The sequence below is a fragment of the Mustela erminea genome, chromosome 18 (genome assembly GCF_009829155.1).
Source record: "Mustela erminea isolate mMusErm1 chromosome 18, mMusErm1.Pri, whole genome shotgun sequence".
Lineage (NCBI taxonomy): Eukaryota > Metazoa > Chordata > Mammalia > Carnivora > Mustelidae > Mustela > Mustela erminea.
In genome coordinates, this window is record NC_045631.1 from 21,075,707 (window position 1) to 21,099,734 (window position 24,028).

General features: G+C 50.1%; 1 protein-coding gene across 1 annotated transcript in view; it reads left to right on the forward strand.

Annotated features, from left to right (window-relative positions):
• RAB11FIP4 (RAB11 family interacting protein 4) overlaps positions 1-24,028 on the forward strand; it is a 111,778-nt gene that overhangs the window by 21,012 nt on the left and 66,738 nt on the right. Inside the window, exons 2-3 of the mRNA XM_032320228.1 lie at positions 15,081-15,168; positions 16,509-16,597. Of these exons, the coding sequence (XP_032176119.1) occupies positions 15,081-15,168; positions 16,509-16,597 (177 nt within the window). The remainder of the gene's footprint in view (positions 1-15,080; positions 15,169-16,508; positions 16,598-24,028) is intronic.

Below are 24,028 nucleotides of genomic sequence, written 5' to 3' on the forward strand. Positions count from 1 at the left end.
AAGAATACCAAGTTTTATTGTCCCCCCCCCCGCCGCTAATTTAAAATGATTCAACCCACTCTTTAAATTTACCCAGTTAGAAAATGTAAAAAGCGGAGGTAAAAGGACTAGCCAGGTGGCTTGCAGAGATCACAGCTTCCAGGCTCCATTTGCCTACAAAAACGCTCACCTCTCTAGAGTTTGCTCTGGGCTGTGTTCCAGCCTAAGTCCCCATGCCTTTCCCTTTAAATCCTTACCCTCCACGAGACAGGGGCAATTGATCAGAGAAGGTGAGTACCCTTATCCTTGGTCCCACAGCTGGTAAATGGAGGTAGTGGGATGCGAACCCAGCTCCGTCCACTTGCAGTGCCTGGGAGGGACGTCAGACAGCTCCCTGGGCATGTGGCCGTGTTGACAGTCATTTCCACCCTTTTATGCACTTCCCTAAGCTATTTTTACTTCACTCAAAAATACGCCAAGACATCTGTCCCCTCCCTACGAGCTTCCTGGGAACCTGCCCGTGTCCCCACAGGGCAGAGTCTGGCCGCGGAGCTCAGGAGACGTTTGCTGCAGGAATGGACAGATGGAGAAATGGGTGGATAGGCCAGCCTACCTCACAGACCACCCAGGCTTCTGTCCCTTTCATTCCCATTCAGACATCACACAAAGGCCCTCTTGGGTGGCCCAAGGGATTCTGGTCAGCAGCGGCGCAGGCTGTGAATGAGGGGCCTGCTGGGTGACACTGGGACACGCTGGGGGTCTCTCATTGAGGAAGCGGTGGCCTGGGTACGGTGTGACGGGCCCTTCCTGATGCGTAGCCACCGCGGCCAGAGATGGCCGGATGGGCACAGCCTCGCTCTGTTGCGCACTGAGCACCTTCTCTCCCGAGGCTACCCTCCCACTACCCGCCTTTCACCGGCAGCCCCTTGAGGAGGCTTTGAGATCAGGCACCGATGCAAAATGGCCTAAATGTATTCTTTCTCCTGACGCGCCAGCCCAAGGTAAGGCAGCTCTAAGGCTGTTTCCTGGGGCTCAGAGGCATCCTACAGGGCCCAGCCTCCTTCCATTCAGCGTCCCCACGTCAACCCAAGACGGCACCTGCTTTCCGGGAGGGCAAGAAGGGCTGGGAGCTCATCCCGAGGACGGTGCCCCCATCCCCCCGTCCCCATCCCTATCATCTGGAAAACCTCTCCTGGAAGCCCCTTGCGCATGTTTCCTCACGTCTCATTGGCCAGAGCTGTGTAACATGCTTTCGCCTAAGCCACTCACTGGCGAGAGAAATGTCACCTGACTGCTTGGTCCAATCAGGGCTTGTGCTCTGAGGTTGCCCCGTCCCCGGGCACCTGCTCCAGCAGGAATTGGGCATCTCAGCGACCTCAGAGTTGCCCTACACAGAAGGAGGAGAGGGCAGGGGCGGCAGGGGGGCGACCTACGGGATCTGCTTTGGTCCTTGTCATTTTTCCTTGACTTTATAAAGAGAGCGAGTAGAAGGCTCAGAGAGGCCGAGTCGTTCACCAGGGCCAACCTCCAGGGTCCCCAAGCCATGTATTTACTGGGTCCTTGGTGAAGCCAGGTTGGATGGTGACACTTGCCGCCCAGTCTCGACTCGCATCTATCGCTCTGTCTGGTTTTCTTCTCTCCTTCCTCCAATCCCAGGCTCACCCAGGCATCCCTGCGGAAACCTTACAATCATACAGGCTCTAGAGCTGGAAGGGACCTTCAATATGGTCATGTCACGCCTTCGTTTTCCATTTGTAGAAACTGAGAGGGGAGGGTCTCCCCCGGACCCCTGAGGGAGGTCACTGATGGTGGAGCCGAGACTGGACTGAGCGCCAGGGAAGCAGAGCGTCCCTGAGACTCACAAAGGGACTGGGAGCCCACCCCACTTGATCACCCCAGTCCCTACTGCCTTCCCTGCCGGCTGCGAGGCTTGTCCTTACCTTTCTCTTTATGCACCTTCTGTGCAGAACCTTTCAGAGCACCCTACACTTTACCGGGTCCTTTCCTCAGCCATGGCCTCATTTGATTGTCACAACAGTCCTGTGAGCTGGCCCCCAGAGTGCATTATGATGGGGAAACTGAGGCCCAGAGAAGTAGCATGACTGCGTTAGGGTCACACCGTGAGTGCCGCCGAAGTCACACAGCCTTAGAGGCTCTGTGGTCACCGTCTTGAAATTGGGAATAATTTTTGAACAGGGGCTCCAGCATTTCCGTTTTGCACTGGGTGCCCCAAATGAGGAGGCTGACTCCGAGTCTCCCTGCTCCTGACTCTAGAACACGCCCTTTTCTGTGCACCTGTGGCTAGGCTTACAGATGCCATGGGACTGCTCTTCACAGGTCACAGGTGGACCGGGGTGCAGGGACTGTCAGGACCCACTCTGGAGCCCCGGCCTGAGTCCCACTCCTCTCTGGCTGGTTCTGCAGAAGCTCCTGCCTCGCTTCCCTCCCCTCTCCTCTCGATAATTAATGGAGAAGACCAGTGGCTGCCGTCCCCTCCACCTCTGTGCCCTTTGTCCCTCGGGGCTGGGGGGCAGGGACTCCAGAATACAGGGCTGCATTGTGTGCCCTGACATCAGGCAGCTGGGCTGCCTGGGAAAGTGGATAAACAAGCAGCTCCGGAGCCACCCATTGCCCTGAGGCCCCAGGGGAGGGCAGGAGTCCCCTAGGGTGGCAGAGGAGCCAAGGGGAGCTGGATTCTACCCTCACCTGCCTGCTGCGGGCCTCTGGGTCTTCTGCTGGCAGATGCATGGGACAGCTCTTTCCTTGTGCCCCTGGGAGGATGGGGAGGAGTGAGACTGTGCCGCACTGAGCAGAGCACCTGACACCTAGTCAGTGCTCAGCTGTGAGCTCGACTTGCTGCTGGTACTGCCCCCTTTACTGCCCTCACACCTGCCACCCCAGCCTCAGGATCAAGTGCATGTTAAACAATTTTCCATATGGTAAAATGAACCTTTTAAAGCATCTGCCCAACTCCTATAAGCACCGCCACATCAGGGGACAGAAGAGCACAGCCCCCAGATTCCCGCAGGGCGCCTCTGTGTGCACGCTCTTCCCCTCCTCCCCCCCCAACCCCCTGTGTCGCAACTTTGCCTTTTCCACCTCCGTGGAATCATAGCTTGCGACCTTGGGACACTGCCTTCTTTCACGCAGCATCATGCATTCGAGATCCGTGTGGGCATATAGCAACAGTTCTTTTTGTTATTGAAGAGTTTGCTTATCCATCCACCTGCCGGGGGATATGTGGGATGCCCCCAGGTTTGGGCCGTTCTGTACAAGGCTGTCCCAGACACTTGTGTACAGAGTCTTCGTGTGAATGTGCTTCCATTTCTCTTGAATATGGAAGGATAAGGAAGTTCTCTTCTATTTCAATCTCCTGGGCGTTTTTAATATGAATGGATGTGGAATTTTGTCAGTTGCTTTGTATCTGTTGAAAGGATTATGTTGGGGGGGGGGGTTCTTTTTTGTTGTTGTTGTTCTTTCTTGAAATATCGTTGATGAACCATGTAACATTCACTTCAGGTGCATAACACAGTGGTTCCACAACTCTACACATTGTGCTGTGCTCCCAGGTGTGGCTCCCCTCCATCACCGTACAATGCTATTACATCACCACTGACTATTCCCTGTGCTGTGCTTTTCGTCCCCGTGACTGATTCATCCCATAACCAGCAGCCCGGACCTCCCCCTCCCCTTCACCCATTTTGCCCACACCCTATCCCCGTGCCCTCTGGAAACTATTAGTGTGTTCTCCGAATTTATGGGTCTATTTCTGCTTTATGTTTGTTTGTTTTGTGTTTTAGATTCAACATACATGCAAAATCATACAATCTCTGTCTTTCCCTGACTGATTTCACTGAGCATAACACCCTCTGGGGCTCTCTGTGTTGCCACAAATGGCGAGATCTCATTCTTTTTGATGACTGACACCCTGTCGTGTGTATATATATCCCATCTTCTTTGTCCATTCATCTATTGATGGACACTTCCATTGCTTCCATACCTTGGCCACTGTAAATATCGCCTCAACAAACAAGGCATGCATATATCTTCTCAAATTAGTGTTTTTGTTTTCTTTGGGTAAATACCCAGTAGTGGAATTACTGGATCGTATGATAATCCTTTTTTTTTTTTTTAAAGGAACCTCCATACTGCTTTCCACAGTGGCTGCACCAATTGACATTCCTGCAGTACACAAGGGTTCCTTTTTCTCCACATCTTCACCAGCACTTGTTATTTCCTGTCTTTTTTATTTTAGCCAGAATGGCTTCACACCTGTCAAGGTGTGAGGTGACATCTCATTGTGGTACTGATTTGCATTTTCCTGCTAATGAGAGATGTTGAGCGTCTCTTCACGTGTCTGTTGGCCACCTGTCTTTTGGGGGGAAATGTTCAAGTTCTCTGCCCATTTTAATCAGATTATATGGTTTTGGGGTGTTGCCTTCCATGTGTTCTTCAGATATTTTGTGACCCTTATCAGATATATCACTTATGAATACCTTCTCCCATCCAGTAGATTGCCTTTTCATTTTGTTGATAGTTTCCTTTGCTGTACAGAACCTTCTTATTTTGATGTGGCCCCAAGTTAATTTTTGCTTTTGTTTCCTTTGCCTCAGGAAATACATTTACAAAAACATTGCTAAGGCTGATGTCAGAGCAATTACTGCCTGTGTTTTCCCTTAGGAGTTTTGTGGTGTCAGGTCTCACATTTAGGTATTTAGTGCATTTGGAGTTTATTTTTGTGCATGGTGTAAGGAGGTGGTTCAGTTTCATTATTTTGCATATGGCTGTCCAGTTTTCCCAAAATGTATTGAAGAAGCTCTCTTTTGTCATGGATTAATTATCCATATAAGCATGGGTTTATTTCTGGGCTCTCTATTCTTTTTCTATTCCTTTTTCTTTTTTTAAGATTATTTATTTATTTGTGCATTTGACAGAAAGAGAGAGAGAGATAGCGAGAGAGGGAATACAAGCGGGGAGAGGGTGAGAGAGGGAGAAGCAGGCTTCCCGCAGAGCAGGGAGCCTGATGCGGGCTCCATCCCAGGACCCTGGGATCATGACCCCAGCTGAAGACAGACACCTGACTGACTGAGCCACCCAGGCACCCCTGGGCTCTCTATTCTGTTCCATTGATCTGTGGGTCTTTTTGTGACAGTACCATATTCTTTTGACTACTACAGTTTTGGGGGCACCTGGGTGGCTCAGTCGTTTGGGTGTCCAACTCTTGGTTTCAGCTCAGGTCATGATCTCAGGGTCCTGGGATGGAGCCCCTGGCAGCCTCCAGGCTGTCTGAGGGAGTCTGTCTGAGATTCTCTCTCTCTCCTTCTCCCTCTGCCCCTCCCCATGCTCACATGCACTCTCTCTCTCAAATAAATGAATAAATCTTAAAAAAGAGAGAGAGAAAAGGCAAAAAGTGAAAATCCTGTTCAGTTCGTGTTGCAGGGAACAGTTCCCGAGGTGGTGTGCACCCCGGACTGCAAGAGTACCCCCCACCCCCTGCCGAGCTCCATTCCTAGGAATCATACTCAGCGTCTCAGCCCCAGCTGCCAGGCTTTGAACTGTGTCTTTGGGCACCTATTCTTTATCTTGATTTACTTGTGCATTTTTTAGCAAGATGCATCCCAAGGTGTCAGGAAAGTCAAAGAGAGGTTTTTTTTTGTTTTTTTTTTTAGGTCTGTGAATGCTCAAAAATTTTTCGGTATAAATTAACAGTAATTGCTGCTTTTTCACTGCACTTCAGCTTATCACAGGAATGCTCTACTTTCGGAAGGTGGGGAGAAAACTGTCCTGCTTTTGCCTGCCTTTAGGACCAGGGTGATGCTGCCCTCATTAAACGAGAAGTGCTCCCCCCTCTTCTGTCTTCTGGAAGAGAGTGTGTAGAATTTATGACTATTGTTCTTAAATGTTTGGTGAAATTATTTTCTTTTTTGGAACTGTTTAGGAAATTAATTTATTTGGTCGTGATGGCATTATTCAGATAATTTCATTTGTCTTATGTGAATTTTCATAGCTTATATCTTTCAAAGCATTGAGCCATTTCATCAGAGTTGTAGAAATAACGTGTACAGTGATGTTTGTAGGGTTCCCTTAGTAACCTTTTATGAAGACCTTTTTTTTTAAAGATTTGTTTATTTATTTGTCCGAGAGAAAGAGAGAGCGTGCACAAGCAAGAGGAACAGCAGGCAGAAGGAGAAGCAGGCTCCCTGCTCAGCATGGCTCAATCCCAGGACCTTAAGATCATGACCTGAGCCAAAGGCAGATGCTTACCAGACTGAGCCACCCAGGCATCCTGAAAAGACCTCCTTTTATTTTATTTTTTTTTTAAGATTTTATTTATTTGCTTGACAGACAGAGATCACAAGTAGGCAGAGAGGCAGGCAGAGAGTCGGGGAGGAAGCAGGCTCCCCACTGAGCAGAGAGCCTGATCCAGGGCTCCATCCAAGGACCCTGGGATCTGACCTGAGCTGAAGGCAGAGGCTTTAACCCACTGAGCCATGCAGGCACCCCAAAAGACCTCCTTTTAAAGCAGCTTTAAATTTAAAGCAGAACTGTGAAGGAAGCACAGGATTTCTGATATACTCCCTGCCCCCACACATGTGTAGCTTCCCCTGTCCCCAAGTTCACTCACTAGAATAGTGCTTGTTTTTGTTTTTTAAACCAAGAATAAACCTACATTGATACATCCTAATCAGCCAGTGGCCATAGTTTTACTTTAAGCTTCACTCTTGGTGTTGGACATTCTGTGGTGGGCTTGCACGAATATACAGACATACGTCCCTCATTATAGTATCATACACAGTATGCCCTAAAAATCCTCCATATATATTAACCTTTTAATGCTGGAGGACTAGCAATACCTGCTTTCATTTCTGATATTTGTAGTTTGTATCTTTTATCCTTTTTTAAAAAATTTCTTTTGATCCGTTTGGCTAGAGAGAGATCAATTTAATCTTTCCAAAGAGCCAGATTTTGGTTTCACTGATTTTTCTCTGCTGTTTTTCTGTTTTCAATTTTTAAATTTCCGCTCTTCATAATTGCTTTCCTTCTTCTTACTTTGCGTTTGAATTTCATGTTGTCTTTCTATTTCATTTGGTTTCAAATATTTTTAATTTCCTTTGAGACTTCCTCTTTGACCCGTGGATTATTCAACATGTCGTTGAATTCCCAAGCATTCGGGAAGTTTTCAGATGTCTTTCTGTTACTGATTTTTAGTTTAATTCCATTATGGCCAGAACACATACTTTGTATGATTCCAGTTCTTTTAAATTTGTTCAGTTTCGTTGAAGGGGTATAATCTGTCCTGGGATATAATCCATCTTGGTGAATGTTCTGTGCACACATGAAAGAATGGGTGTTCTTCTATTACTGAGTGTGAATTCTATAAATGTCAGTTTATAGGTTAAGTTGATTAACAGTGCTGTCCAAGTCTTTTCATACTCTTGTTGTTTTCCCATCTAACTAGTTCTATCAATCATTGAAGAAAAGTGTGAAGGTCTCCAGTGATAATTGTCCATTTGTCTGTTTCCCTTTTCTGTTCTATCGGCTTTTGCTTCATGTGTTTTTAAGTCTGCTGTTAGGTGTGCCCACCTTTAAGATGGTTGTACCTTCTTTTTTTATTTGTTTTTAAAGATTTTATTTATTTGGCAGTGAGAGACACAGCGAGAGAGGGAACCCAAGCAGGGGGAGTGGGAGAGGGAGAAGCAGGCTTCCCGCCGAGCAGGGAACCCGAATTGGGTCTCGAGCCCAGGCGCCCCAGATTGCTGTGTCTTCTTAGTGAGTCGGATCTTTTGTGCAGTGTTTCTCTTAATCTTTGGTCACTTCCCTTGTTCAGATTAGATCATTTCATTTCTATCATTCTATCTTCAAGGTCACTAACCTTTTTTTTTTTCCATCATCTCCATTCTGCGATCGATCCCATCCAGTGAATTTGTAATACTTCAGTTATCAAATTTCCACTGAGTTCTTTTTTAGAGCTTCTACCCTTCTGCTGAGAATTTCTATATTTCCGTTTGTTCAAGAGTGCTCGCCTTTCCTTCACGGAACATGGTTAACTGCTTTAAAGTCTTTGTCTTCTGGGGCGCCTAGGTGGCTCAGTAGGTTGAGCCTCCAATTCTTTATTTCAGCTCAGGTCATGATCTTGGGGTTGGGGGATCGGGCCTGGGTAGGGCTCTGCACTCAGAGTGGAGTCTGCTTGAGATCTGGGATTCTCTCGCTCCCTCTGCCCCTCTCCCCCTTCACGAGTTCTCTCTCTCTCAAATCAATCAATCAATCAATATCTTTAAAGTAGTCTTTAAAATAAATAAATAAATAGTAGTCTTTGTCCTCTAATGATAGTATCTGGGTCGTCTCGGGGCTGATACTTATTGACCGCCTTTCCCCTTGTGCATTATTGGGCTTTTCCTGTTTTGTTTTGTTTTCGCATGTCAAGTAATTTTGTCTTGTGTCCTGGATGTTTTGAATAGCATGTGCTGAGACTCTGAGTCCTGTTAAAATCCTCCAAAGCATATCGATTTGGGGGGGTTTTGTTTGTTTAATTCAGGAAACCAACCCAGTTCGGTTGAAATCTCTGATCCCAACCTGCCTTCTGTTCCAATGGCAGTTCAGTTTTCAAAGCTTTTGAGATGCTATTTGGATCCACTTCAAGTGTGTGTTCTCCTGGGGTCGGTCTGTTCACTGTCTGCACTGGAGCTCAGTTCTCAAAGCCTTTGGTATGCTCTTCGTCAGTATGACTTTATCGGATTCTATCCCTGAGCTCCTTCCTTTCTGTGACCACACCCTCTCCAGCTCTCAGGGTCCCCTTTCTTAGCCCTTAGGTTAGAAATCTGAGGCTTAGGGCTCCATCTACAGTTTCAGCCCTCCCATGCCTGGTCTACCTCCAGGATGAAATGGTGAGAAGAAAAAAAAGAGAAGTGACTAACAGGAATTTCCCACACACACTTTGACCCCTTTTCCTTGATTTGCATTCCATAGAGAAAGACTTTTCTACTCCTGGGGTTTTAGGTGTTTGCCCCGCTGCTGGTACTGCTGTGAGCCCCACCTTTGAGACTGGGGCTTGCCTCAGGCGGGATAGGGCTGGGAGAGGGATTTTTAAAAAAAGAAAAAAAAAACCCAACATCATTTCTTCTTCTCTCTCTGGCCCCAAAGGACCCCCTTCCTTGGCCTCTCATCAAAAAGGGAGAGTTTCTTCTGAAGCTTTTTCTGTTCACACCTGCTGTGCAATTCTGGGGTTTGGCCTCCCCGAGTCTAGGCTGGAAAACATGCAAGGGAAAAATAAACCAGGAAACATACTGCCATATTAATCTTCAAGCTGTTTGTTTGGTTGGTTGGTTTTTGCTGTTGTTTTTAATTCAAGTTTTAATTTCCCTCCCAATTTGCCTGCTAGAATTTACTCTTCAAAGTCCGCACATAGTTGCTTTATGTATTCTGTCCATCGCCTTTAGTTATAATCAGAGGAAGAGAGAGCGTGTAGGGGACTGACTCCATCTTAACGGAAACCAGAAGCCTTCCTTGGTTTCTAATCTTGGCATTGAATTTTAAAAATTCGAGTGTGCTCCAAGCTGCATCTGGGATACTGGTTGGAGATGCACTTTTGCAACACAACACTTAAAAGAATGCTTTTCCCTTTAAATATTCAAATCCTTAAGTGAAGGTTGCCTGCACCCCTGCCAGTTTTTCTAGGTAAAAGGAGAGCAGAAGACAAGTTTATTCACTCTCTGGTCAGAGCAGCCCCCAAACTTGTGATAATAATAATAATAATAATAATAGCAATTTGATTAGCAGAAATGATAACGTTTGGTAAAGACCATGAACTTTGGAGCCAAGCTGCCTATGTTCAGATCCCAACCCTGCCTCTCGCTAGCTGTGGGACCATCACCCTGAGTGACTCAGTTTTCTCACCTGGACAATGGGAACAATAATAGTATCTGCTACTGAACTGGTCCTGAGGATTCAATAAATTCATGTGAACAGAGGGCTCCGAATGGGCCTGACACAAAGGAGAGTCACCAAGCATTTGCTAGATTGGGAACAGTAATTGTCGCCATCTATTAGGCACCCACCTGCCGACTGGGGCTCATTTCCCTTGTTCAGATGAGGTAGTTGAGGTCTCTGAGAGGCAAATGGCTCGCTTGAGCCCGTGTGGCTGGCAGATCTGGAAATGAGGGAGGCGTGGGTGGCTGGGCACCGGCTCAGGGAGCATCTGGCTGGTGATCCATCAGACAGCGGCGGCAGGGAGGCTCTTAACACCGCCTGGTCTGTGCTCAGAGAGATGGGACACAGGGGGGATGAGCGGGGGCAGGGAAGAATCAGCCCAGAGAGAAAGGCAACAGAAATAGCAGGGGAAGCCTGGTCATTGAGTGGCCCCAAAATGGAAAGCTCAATATTTTACTGCCAGGGAAACGACCTGTTTCCCTGGCAGCCGGCTCCACAGCCCGGCCGTGGGTGTTTCAGTGACAGCACAGCTCCTGCAGGGTCCTGACAAGCCCTGGGATGCCCTTCTCCTCCCGAAGAGAGCCCAGCAGAGGCCCCCAGGCAGCCCAGCCATGGGTGATGGGTGCAGCACGTTGGGAGGCATGTTGGGTGGCCTGCGGCTTCACCGTGAAGACCACATGTGGGGGCCTATTTGTTGTACTTGCTGTGGGATCTTGAGCAAGTCCTTGCCCTGACTGGGACCTGGCTTCCCTGTCTGGGACCTGGCTTCCCTGTATGTAGGATGAAGGGCAGGGTCCGTGGAATGCACCCCTGGGGGGCATTGGCAAAATGTCATCTGGTGTCCAGGAAAGTTGAGAGGCTTGGCCATCAGGGCGAGGGGTCCCCAGCCACAGCAGGTAAAGATGCTCTAATAAGTGGAGGGTGGGGGAATGAGACGATCCCCCAGCAGGAAACCCTGGGAAAGCAGTAGACTACAGAAGCAGGTCCTCTGGGGCCAGCAGGACCTGGGTTCAAGGAAGAGTCAACTCTGCCGTGACTGTCTAAACGTCCAGCCTCTGTGAGCCTCAGTCTCCCCAGCTGTAGAATGGGAGGGTGTGACTGTAGCTACTGATCCTGTCGGGAGGACTAGGTGCTGTAGATTCTGCCAAGCCCTCCACGAACCCAGCAGGAGTTAGGAAGCTCCACGGAAGCTCTGCTCTTGTTTATTCAGGGACTTCTCGAACCTACAAGGACCGTATTTATTCATATAATTGGTATTTTTGTTAGGGCAATCTTACAGTGGTCCCCTGCGCCTTCTAAAGGGCCGCACAGCTGTTCACTTGGCCTGTCCCACACACTCTGAGCCCTGTGGCTGGGTGGGGGGTGGGGGTTGGTTCAGGGACTATGCAGCAGCCCTCAGGACCTCCTCTATCTGCCCGTCACCAAACACCCCTGCACCTGTGCTCCAGGCCTCCCCTGAGGTTGGGGTGGGGGGCTGGACGGTCTGACCCCACCAGTGTCTCCCGCCCCAAGGTGTGACAGACACCCAGCCTGCCTGCTGCCCCTCCAGTGGATCTGAGGCTGGGGCGCCACATGGGCCACTCAACTGGGTGACGACACCACCCTTGACTGTCTCAGAGATAATCAAGGCATAGCCCTCGACCTTGGAGAGGACTGTAGCGGGGAGGGTGCCGGGAGGCTGGGAGGTCTATGCACGTGTTCACGCAGTCAACACGGTGCTGGTGGCGAGATGACAGGGGTAGAAGGGGTGAGACTCTAGCTGGGCGTAGGGGAGAGGGCGGGCCTCAGGTGGCGCCTGCGCATTGCTATTCGGAGAAGCCGCGTTCGGGCTGTGCTGACGGTAGAGGACGGGGGCAGCTGCAGTGCCCAGGAGGCTCTGGCCGAGGTGGGAGCTGGCAGAAAGCCACCCTCTTCCTTCCCTGGAATTCCAAGGTCCCGGTGGGTACCAGGTTCAGGGGGTCACAGAGAGCCGGGGTATAGGCTCTGCCCACCTGTCATCCCCAGACTCACACCTGCATGGAAGGGGCAGGGTCAGCGGGAATAAAGGTCCAAGTGCAGGGCCACCAAGCTCAGGGAGGGGGTAGAGACGCTTGTGCAGAGCCCCTTCTTGCTCGCTGCTCGCCTTCCAGAGCCAGCTGGGCACGTGCCCATCATGCCAGGCCACTGGCGGTGACCAGGGCTTCAGACCCCGGCTGCAGCTGCCACCACTGGAAACATGTCCTGTGGGCATGCGGGAGACACGGTTTTTAACGAGTGGATGAGACCCCAGCATGGCCTGGGCTTTGGAGCCTGTGGTGGGTAGGGTGGGCGCGAGGGCATCTGCCAGGGCAGTGTTAACAATACGGATGGGAAGAGTAACCTGCAGACGGCACCCTAGTTTCCACGGTGCCCTAACATCCACCATCTGCAACCCAGCCCCAAAGGGGTCTGAGAAAGAGCTCGTCCTTGCCCTGCGATGCTTTACACGTTGCTGGGTGTTCCTGGGAGGAGAGGGAAGGTGCCTGACGACAAGCGTACAACCGAGCGCGCGCATGCGCACCTGTGTGCCTGTGTGACCACGGGCGCAGTCAGCCGTCGGCCCGCAACAGAGTGCCCTGCATGCAGGAGGCGTCCACTGAAGGAACGAATGCTTGCGTGTGTGCTATTGGGGGGGGGGTGTGACGAGGAAGATTGCCTCTAAGTTATAGGGTAATTCTGGAAGAAAGATCGAGAAGCTGACTTTCAGGTGCTGGGCTGTGGGGGCAGGGAGCAGAAGGGGAACCGGTTTCTTAGGAAAGATAGTTCTTAAGAAATTGGCCATTGCCAAAAATTAGGAAAACATACCCAGAGCTCCTGAGTTTGAAGTCAGTGGCTCTGGTTGAAGACTAAATTAAGACATCTTTACAGAGAACAATTTGGCAACTGTTATCAAAAGCCTTTAAAATTTAGAGGATTTGTAGAACCATTCATATTCAGTTTTTCAACAAATACATGTAAAGCTTCTACTATGTGCCAGTCATGGTGGGTGCTACCATGAACACAGTGGTGATCAAAACAGACATCCTTGGGGGCCTGGGTGGCTCAATCAGCTAAGCGGCTACCTTCAACTCAGGTCAAGATCCCAGGGTCCTGAGATGGAGCCTCGAGCATCAAGGGTCCCTGCTCTGTAGGGAGTCTGCTTCTTCCTCTGCCTCTGCCCCTCCCCCCACTCCCGCTCTCCCTCATTTGCTCTCTCTCAAATAAATAAAAAAATCTTAAAAAGGAAAAAAAAAAAAAAAAAAACCAGATATATAATCCTTGCCCTCAGGGAGCTTACTTTCTAGAAGGGAAGATCCAAATTAATATAATTATCACATCAAATATAATTACAAATTGCAGCAAATGGTTTGAAGGAAAAGTATAGGGTGCTACAAGACAGGGTAATAGCAGGGTGCACCCTAATTAGATGGGAGTGGCAAGGACAGACTTGTCTCAGGAGAAATATTTAATACAGGTACAAACAGTGACGTGAAGGATGAATCAAGGTCAGGTGATGAATGGGGATGGGGAGAGGATGAGTATTTGAGATCACATATAGTGTGTCCAAAGGCCCTGAGGCAGAACAAAGATTGTTTTGCTTGAGGAGTTGACTAAAGGCCCGTGTGGCTGGAATGCAGTAAGGGACAGAAAGAGAAGGGGATGGGGCAGGAGGGGCTAGATCATATAGGGTCTTGTAGGCCACATTACCGAGTTTTGATTTTACCCTAAGGGTAGTGGGTAGTCATTGGAAGGTTCTAAACAGAGGAAGCGATGATATGATCCACTTGGAGTGGAGAATGAGTCGGAGGGGCTGAAAAGAGGAAGAGGGCAGATGAATTGGGAGACCTCAGCAACCAGGAAGGGAGATGTTGATGTCGGTGACCAACAGGATCCCAGGGACGATGTGGGAAAGAAGGTGACTTGAGGACGTGGTGTTTGAGTACGGGTTGGATGTGCATGAGAGGGAACAGTCCAGGTGATGCCAAAGAACTACATGGCAGGCAGGAAAGGGAGGGAAGGAGGATGTGGCCAGGGAGTGGGCCATTTCAGTGAGTGGTCATGGAAGAGGGGCGAGTCCTTGGGACGGCTGGGGTGGCTAGGGGAGAAAGCAATGAGAAAGTCAAGGATCTGAGAAGCCAGAGGGGCGACCGGTCATCCACACGGCTGTAGAAACCCCCCAAATCAATGATAACAACAAGAGGAAAAACAGAAATTGCCCAACTATTCAGGGTGGTTAGGTAAATGAGGGTTTATCCACGGGGCAGTGGATCTGACAACCGCTAAAAATATGGGTGGTACCTCAGGGCGGTATGGAAAGGTGTCTGATAAATGCTGGGTGGGAGAGAACATTCCAAACATCAAGAATGGCATGGCTGACTCCTTTGGGCTAAAAAGCCTTACTACAAACTTTATTAAATTTTTTTAACATTTAATTAAAAAAGAACAGAAAAGTGCACAGGCCACAAGCAGAAGGCTCTGTGGGTTTCAGTGTGTGGCCAGCACCCAGATCGATCGATAGAAACGCCCTTGGTATCCCCCCCACCGCCCCCTACAAACTTCCACCAATGTAGCCACAGTCTGGAACATAATTAGTTTTGCCTTCAATCTTATTTCACTTGTCATTTACAATTCTTAAGGAATGTATACAAATTATTTCCTCCTTGTAGACGGAGGGGAATTTGACCAAGGGTCTCTCAGAACTACCAAAAAAAAAAAAAAAGTGGTTAAAACTACGTGTTTTAAAGCAAAGGAAAGTGGGAAACAGCAGGGTTTGATTCATTCTCTTTTCTGGAGTTTCCACAGGAGCTTGTACTATTTTCGTAGGAAAGAAACCACTAAGTGGGAAACAGCGGGGTTTGATTCCCTTCTCCAGAGTCTCTTCGATGAGCGTGTACTATTTTTGTAGGACAGAAACCACTAGGTTAAAAAAAAAATCAGAGCACTGACTTTCCATGAGCCCAGCTCTGTCGGGAGGCTCCCTGTGCTATCTGTGGACCTCAGCAGACTCGAGTGACCCCGCCGCTGTCTGGGGCTTGGTACTGACCCCAGCATGCAGGGTAGGGGCCTAGAAGAGGACCTCTGGTGTCCCTCCCAACCAGCCTCCCCAGTCAGCCTCACCCCAGCTCCGTGAGCATCTCGGGGAGGACCTCACACCTGTCCCTCCTTCCCTCTCACAGGTGGAAAAACTTGTGAAATACCTGGATCCCAACGACCTGGGGAGAATCAACTTCAAGGACTTTTGCCGAGGGGTGTTCGCCATGAAAGGTGAGAGCTTCATGGGAGGGAGTCTCTCAGGCTCCTGTCCAGCTGCAGAGGCTGGCCTGACTGGGGCTTCGGCTGGGGCTCCTCCCGGCGGTGCTGAGGAGAAGGATCCGGGGCTCCTGCAGCTGCCGCAGCCATGCAGGGGCCGTGTGAGGGTCTCTGAACCAGTGGGACGGTCACTTCCACCCTTCCCGTCGTCTGTCCCACGGAGAAAGGCTCCCGATTGCTTTCCTTCCTCCTTGCACCCTCCTCCAGGTCACCTCCCTCCCGGATGACCAAACCGTGGGCAGAGCCAGGCACCCATCTTCTCTTCTTTTCCCTTTGTTTCCTCCCCTCGCTTCCCTGGCCCCCCCCCCGCCCCGCAGTCCCTTCCTCCCTCCCAGCTCTCCCCCTTGAAGGAGCAATATGCCATCCCTCTCTTTTCCCCAGTTCAGAGGCAGTTGTGAGAGAACCCCAGGCATCAGAGGCCACTCGTGGCCACTCTTACCACTAAACTGCTTGTCTGGAGAAAGTGGCTGAGGTCGCCAGCCAGGTGGGCTGTGTCCTCTTCGGAGCTTTCCGGCCACCTGGGAAGGAAGCCATGTTTTCCTGTCAGAATGAGCCATTCTCTGTGGGGGAAGCTAGGGTTCTTGGCGGGTGGGAAGGAGGCAGGGATGACGTCCTTGAAAGTAGGGTGTGATGCAAAGGGAGCTGAGAGGTTGGGAGAGGCTGGCTGCACATGGCCCCCTTAAGGTCTTCTGAATAGAACTGGCTGGAGGACCACCACCAACCACACCAGTGTGTTTCTACACCAGTCGCTTTGCAGGTTTGACTGCCTTTATCTGAAAAGATACCGGGGCATTTGCTCAGAAACAGTGGAGGGACGCCACCTGCGTAACCGAGTCAGCAGGAGGTAGTGCCATCCTGTGGGTGACCCTCTCCTAGATGTCCTGGAGGTGGCAGGGCCGTTGAGGGCCCCGGGCTCAGGGGAATGTGTGCCTTTGGTGCCTCTGTGGAGCCGGGCAGGGAGTATTGCCTTATAGCCCTTCCTCCAGGAAGGCCTCCTTGATTTCTCTTTGCACCTGACCTGCCTTCTGCATTTGGGACTCTCTCTTTCACGCGTTCTCTGTTGGGGTTAGTCCCCGTGGGAGAATGCCTGGAGGGAGGGACCTGTCTCTGTTCCCCCCATGGAGTCCTGGCCCAGCTCCTCCATGGCCCAGTGCTCCATCTCTGCCTTGGAAGGATCAGCTGGTCTCTTGGAGGTTTGGGCCCTGTGCCTCCCCCACAGCCCTTCTTACCCAAGGCCCAGGAACCAGAAGCAGAGCTGCTGAGGCCCTGAGCCTGCGCTGTCTGTCTGTCCACAGGGTGTGAGGAACTGCTGAAGGATGTGTTGTCGGTGGAGAGCGCAGGGTCGCTGCCCTGCACACCGGAGATCTCAGACTATGTGGAGCAGGTAAGGGGGCGGAGGCCCAGGGGAGGAAAGGGGAGGAGGAGCCTCCGGAGGGCCCGCCTTGCCCTTTCTGATCTTCCTGCCTTTGCTCTACTTTGTTGTGTCTGGAAGACTGTTTAAGTTCAAAGTCAAGAAGTAGCTTTCGGAACCTGAGCAATGAAGCCCCTTGGGAAGCCACAGCAAAGAGGGTAGGGACCAGGGGTCCACCCAGAGCACCTTTATTCCCCACCCTTGGGTTCTAAGGGGAAACTGAGTCCCAAGCAGGGAAAGTGACAGACTTGAGTTCCATGGCAGATGGGACAACAATTTTTCTCTTTTCCCCTGTGTTGCAACCCACAGAGCCAACGGACCCCTAAGTGGTTTTCCCCCAGACAGTCTGCCAGTTCTCCAGCACTAGCCAGGGGCCTAGCAGTTCCTTCCGCTGAGTACCAGAGTTAGGGCAGACCCTGGGCTCAAGGACGCAGCCCCACAGGACCGCCCCATTGGAAGGGCATCCACAGATGGGGGTCCCAGGCTCTCCGCACCTGCACTGGCTGAGCACAAATGTGGGGATTCCCACAAAGCCCCTCAGGTTCCGGAACTCACTGGAACAGCTCCCAAAACTCAGGAGCACACTGTGTTTGCCATAATTAGTTGATTATAAAGGACACGACCCAGGAACAGCCAACTGGGAAAGATGGGAAGGGCAAAGCATGGGGGTGGGCTGTGCAGAGACCCATGCCCTCCCCACCCCCGCCGCCTTCCCAGCACACCAGCACGCTCACCAACCAGGAGCGCTCCAAACTTCGATAACCCCATAGGCGGCCCCTCTTGCCTCCCAAGGTGGGGTTGTGGGCGAGCTGGACATTTCCACCTCCTAGTTACACGTGGGTCTTTCTGGTGACCAGACCCATCCTGAAGCTCTCTAGGGGCCCCACTGGTTCACCTCTTTAGTAGGAACTCAGGTGCATTGGGGAAGGGCTCCTCATGCATGACAAAAGACACTCCCATCACTCAGGAAGTTTCTAGAGCTTTAGGAACTCTGTGCTAGGAGTGGGACAAACACCACAGTCTCCGGGGCTCTTTTTCCTTTATCCTCACCTAATGTTTTTTTTTTTTTTTTTTTTTTTTTACTATAAAACTTTGAATTCTTTTTCCAAACACACATGGCTACATCCTACAGATGGACACAGGTTAGGGTTATCATGTTGACAGTCACCAAGGACCCTTCTGGGCAGGACACCCTGGAGCTGGAGGAGGATTATCTTGATTTCCCATCCAGGTCAGCTCAAAAAACCTTTTCTCTGCCTCCCGTTGGTGTCTTGTCCGGACCCTCCAAACATAAGTATTTTCTGCAGCGGAAGGAGGTCCAGGACCCCAGAGGTCACTTTGGCTGGGTGGTGGGGTCAGGGTTGGCACTGGATCAGTGGGAGTCCTCACAGAGGACCACAATGCTGGAGGGTTGGGCAGCAAAATGGTGTTGATGAAGTTCTAGAACATAGGTGAGGTTCAGTGGGCTGAGGTCTGGAGCCGATGACCAAGAAAGAATTCTTGAGACATCTTTGGTGCAAAATGGTGGTTTATTAAAGCACGGGGACAGGACCCGTGGGCAGGAAGAGCTGCTGCCCCGGGTTGTGAGGGTAGGCATGTTATATACCTTGCAGTTGGGGGAAGGTGAGGGGATGGGAGGTTTCAACAGAGTTTTCACATGTTAAGGAGGGCCTACAAGGTGCCGGGCAGGGGAGGGGGGCTTGCCCTTATGGCTTGATCAATGTCGTCTTTAGGTCAGGCATTAACATCAAGATAGTTGGGAGATTCTTGGTGGGGTATTATGATCCTGCTGTCATTTGCATTCCCTTCTACCTCAGTCTCCTCCAGTTTATGGTGGGGAGGGAGACATTAGGGCTTCAGGAACTGAGAGTTATTTGCCTCTGGAAATTTGTAATATTGATAAGGTAACCTCCCTGTTTAGATCTCTAGGACATCTGTAGAGCAAGGGAGATTCCTGTTCTGCAGGATTGCGATCCCTGCAAGTTAACTATTTATCATTTTATGGCGGTCAGGGGTGCCTGAGGAATGCTACACATATGGAGGGGGGCAGGTGGGGAGGGGGTGCAAGGCGCCAGCTCTTGCTCTGTCCTCAGCCAGCCTCCTGCTCCCTCATCAGTGTTGGAGAAGCCAAGGCTCAAGGGCAGCAGAGGCCAGAGCCAGGTCCCAAGTCATGGGGACAGGACCTCCCACACAGAGACCAGGCGCCTGGCCCCCAGGGACGAGTGATGAGAGCTAGACCCCAGGCCTGCCTCGACAGGCCAGTGGATGTGGGGTGAATATGCATTTGGGCCCAACTAATGGGACGGCGGCCAGGATCAGGGCAGAAGGCCTCCCGCGTGGGACAAACACCAAGCATCCCCAGTTTTTCAAGTGGGCCCTTGTGGACTGCTGAGCAGGAAGGCCGTGGGGTCACTCAGGGCTGGGTCCATACCCCACTGGGGCACCTGACTAGGTATGCAAACCAGACACGCTGCCTCTGGCACTCCTCTGGGCCTCAGTTTCCTTAGCTGTAAAATGGTGCTGGCCATACCTCTCTAGGGGACCTGTGGAAATCAGTGAGAAAATACTAATTTTCTAATCAGCTAATACATGAGGCCTCCCTTCCTCCCCATGCTGTGTCGTAGTGGTTAGAACGAGAGTGCCGTGCTCATTCTACTTTTCCCTTGGATACCGGCATTTCATAAGTCTGTCAAAAAAGAGGACTGCCTGGGAGGAGCTGGAGGGCAGAGTAGAGCGGGCCAGCCCCCCCCCCGCCCTGCCCCCCACGCCAGTGTTGCCAGAGCAGGTCCTGTTCCTGCAGCACCAGGCTGCTCTCTTGGCCCCCATGTGTGGCCGTCCATGCTTCTGGAAGAAACGGTAAAAATAGACCCAGAAGCCTTGGGCTCCAGGATGCTGCTTTGCTTTTGGCACAATGCTGTTTTCCAGAATGCGAAATCTGGAGGTTTGAGGAAGCAGGAAGAACATGCCAGTTGAACCTCAGCACCCCTGCCTGGTGCCCCTTGTTTTCTGTCTCAGGACCTTGTCTGCAGATGTGTCTTCATTTCCCTTTGTTGCAGCCCCTCTGGGGTGAGCGCTTCATGCCATCCATGTAGGTTACTTTGAGGTGGCTCCGCTGGCCGGAGCCTGGAGAGGGGGCGACTGATCGCCGGATGCACTAGGCAGCCTTGTTCTGGGGCATTCCAACCAGGCAGCTCAGTGGACCTGGGCTCTCGTCCTTACGATGGGCTCCCTAGTGATGGTTGCTGGGGGGAGCAGGGGGGTCAGGAGGAAGACGGGTCAAAAGCCAGCCGGCAGGGCCTGTGGGCTCCTGCAGGACCCCAGGCCTCCGTGATGGCAGTGAATCCCCTTCCTGGCTCAGCCTTCTGGAATGTGCAGCTCTGGGCTCCATTGGGCTGACCACTCACAGCTCCTCAGGTTGGGGGAGTTGACAGGGCCAGCCTGGGCAGGTCTTAACCCTAAAGACTGGGTCTTCGGCACCCTGCGGTGTTCCATCTGTCCCCTAGGGGTCAGCTTGAGACCAACCAGAACCTGGATCACTCAGGCTTCCAAAGTGCTACCAGAGACAAAAATAAATGCGGGGGTGGTTTGGGAACCCTGTGGGGAGGACACAATGATGGGACAGCAGGAGCTCCCCCTCCTCTCCTCAGGGTGTAGGGGTCTGGATGGGGAGAGGGTGTAGGCAGGTGGCGAGCACCTCCCACTCAACAGGGCCGTGAAATGAAAGCAGAGCCCACAGATGCTGTGAGAGCCTGGGCCCTTGGTCATTCTCCCTCGTGGGCTGATTAATAGGGAACCCCATAAAATGAATGGGGCGCGTCAAGCTGCCCGCTCCTCCTATGAAACTGCCGCGTCAGTGAATGATGTCACCAGCCAGTCAGTCCCCAAGCAAGGAAGTCATTCTTGATGCCCCCACAGCCAGCTAGCCTCGAGTCCCCTGATGCCCACTCACCCCCTTGCCCTTCTCCCACGGCTGCCTACAGCTTTCCTCACTGCCCCCAGCCTTCTCCTCTCCAGACCCTTAGCCCGGTGCCTCAGCATCTTCCTAAGGAGCTGCTCGGTCTCTCCCTTCGGTGACCCCTCATCACCAGTGGGGAAAAACTCAGCTCGCACCTGCTTCTCCAGCCTCATCTCTCAGCACCCTGAGATTGGTGACACCCAGCGGTTCCTTATTTTATGAAAAGGCCAAGTTCTGTCTTGCTTCCCAGACGTTGCACAAGTTTTGTCTTTCTCCTGGGATATCCTCCCACACCCTATCCCGGGGCTAACTTCTACTCATCGCTAGGACTCACACCTCCTCTAGGAGGCCTCCCCTGGTTCCCTCTGCCCCAGCCTGTCTGCCCTCTCCCCAGCCTGGAGGAGGACTTTCACTGAGCTTCCTTGAGGCCCTGGGCCTTAACCTCAGCCTCCACGATGGTTCCAAGTCCCCTCCCCACTGACACCATTTTCACCCTGTGGTGGCAGGGCTCGCTTAAACTGACCTTGTCTCTACATCGAACACAACCTTATTCATGGTGCATAGAGCATTTCTCTAAGTATTTCCAGGATTAGAAATCTGAAAATGCTGTATCAAAGGGTATGCAGGTTTTTTTTTTTTTTTTAATAGATGTGTCCAAATCTTTCTTCTAAAAAGGTGATACCGATGTATCGCCCGACAGCAGGTGGGCCTGCCCATCACCAAGCCTTAGCTTTCTCCTTTGGGGAGTTACCGGTTCATAGTCTTTGCTCATTTTCCTTTAGGTGGTTTGTCTTTTCCTTATTGATTGATAAGACATTTATATATATTCTGAATGTTAATCTTTATGTATTTTGCTTATATTTTAGTCTTGTTTTTGGCGTCTTTTATGGTATAGAATTTTAAAACTCTTAAGTAATCATTACCCATCCTTTCATGCTATTTTCATTTGATGCTTCTCTCTCTCAAGGCTATAAACATATCCCCCTATATGGTTTATTTTTCCCCCCAGTACTTTTAGACAAAAGATGTTATTCTTAGCTCTTTGGTCCCCTGTGGCATATTTTTGGTTTTGCTGAGGATGTATTCATCTGGTATTATTTTCCAAATGTTGCCAGGGGTTTAAGCCCCTCCTGTCAGATAATCCCACTTTCCCCACTCACTTGGGATTTCACCCCCTTTTCATATGCTAAATTTCCTTATCAACATGGTTTCTTTCTGGACTCTGGTCTGTTCCATCAGTCCCTCTGTCTGTTTATTTCCGAGCCAAAACCAGTCTCAGCTACCATTCATTGCTTCATAGTTTGATATCTGCTAGAGACAATATCCTTCAACCTTCTTCACTTAAAAACGATTTTTGTTATGCTTACACATTTTCTCTTCCAGAATACCTTTTTTGTTTTATTTATTTATTTAAAGATTTTATTTATTCATTTACTTGACAGAGAGAGACACAGTGAGAGAGGGAACACAAGCAGGGGGAGTGGGAGAAGGAGAAGCAGGCCTCCTGCAGGCCAGGGAGCTCGATGTGGGGCTCAATCATAGGACCCTGGGATCGTGACCTGAGCCAAAGGCAGATGCTCAACAACTGAGCCACCCAGATGCCCCCTTTTTTTCTTTTAAAAAAAGATTTTAATTGTTTATTTGTCAGAGAGAGGGAGATCACAAGCAGGCAGAGAAGCAGGCAAAGGGAGAGGGAGAAGGAGGCTTTCCGTCGAGCAGAGAGCCCAACATGGGACTCCATCCCAGGACCCTGGGATCATCACCTGAGCCGAAGGCAGACACTTAACCAGCTGAGCCACCCAGGCATGCCCAGAACACTCTTTTTTGTCAAAATCTGTTAAAAACCCTGCTAGAGAATTTTTTTGAAATGTGTTCATCGACTGAAGGGAATTGGCTTCTTTGTAATATGGAATTCTCTCTTTCAGTGTATCTATGTTTAGTCTGGCTTTCTTTTGTGCCCTTCAGAAAGCTATTACGATCTTCTCAAATAGGTTCTGCACCTTTCTACATAGGTGACTAGATTTTAGAGTCTACTGCTGTTGTTACTGCTGTAGACTCTGTGCCATGACAGATCCCCGTTGGCTACGGCTAGCGTGTAGGACAGCTTTCGATGTTGGGTGTTGATCTTGTCATGCCCACCTTGCTAAACCCCCTCATGAGTTCTAATAGCTCACTTACATACTCTTTCTCAATCTTACGCTATCTAATAAAGTAGCTATGTTACTTTTCTGCGTAAGTTTAAATAGCTACATAAGATTTCATCACATGAAGACAACCAAATTTATCAGTTCCTTATTGTTGGGCATATATATATATATATATATATATATTAAAATAAATATATAATATATTTAATATATAAAAATATATATATATATTAACCTAACTGGGGGGATTAACAAAGGCAGTGTCATTCTAAACAGAGCTAAACAGTTCCCCATAGGAGCAAACACTGCTTTAGTGTAAGTCTGAGGTTGGCAGACGACAGTTCCTATGGGCCCAATCTAGCGGGCTATTTTTGTAAATAAAGTTTTATTAGAACACATTCATCCCCATTTGCTCACCTCTTGTCTGGGGTTCTTTCACAGTACAGTGGCAGAGTTTAGTGGCTGCCACAGAACTGTATGGCCCACAAAACCTAAAATATTTACTATCTGCCCTCTATGGAAAAAGTCTGCCAACCTTTAGGATAAAATCTGGTAAGTGAAACTATTTTTTTTTTTAAGATTTATTTATTTATTTGAGAGAGAGAGAGGGGCACACACGTGAGCCCACGAGCAAGGGGAGGCGCAGAGGGAGAAAGAGAGAGAATTGCCGGCAGACTTCCCGCTGCCGGAGCCCAGTGCAGGGCTTGATTCCATGACCCCAAGATCATGACCTGAGCCGAGATCAAGAGTCGGACACTTAAGAGACTGTGCCACCCAGGTGCCCCAGAGTGGAAACTATTTTATCAAAAGGGCACTAATCTTAAAATTTCCAATACTTCGGCCTAATTCCTTTCCAGAAGAGTTGTTTTCTTTACCCTGCCATCAGGATTGTGGTAGAGTCCAACTACCCTCTTGAAACAGGATGTTAACTGTTTTCTCAAGTCTTTCTAATTTGAGAGGCTAAAAAGATTAGGATTGCTCTGTTGAATTAAAATACACTTGAGGGCTGCCTGGGTGGCTCAGTGGGTTAAGCCTCTCCCTTCGGCTGGGGTCATGATCTCAGGGTCCTGGGATCAAGCCCCACGTCGGGCTCTCTGCTCATTAGAGAGCCTGCTTCCCTCTCTCTCTCTCTGCCTGCCTCTCTGCCTACTTGTGATCTCTCTCTGTCAAATAAATAAATAAAATCTTAATAAAATAAAATACACTTGAACTTGGGGCATCTGGCTGGCTCAGTTGGTATAGCATGTGACTTTTGATCTCAGGTTTGTGAGTACAAGCCCCACATTGGGTGTAGAGATTACT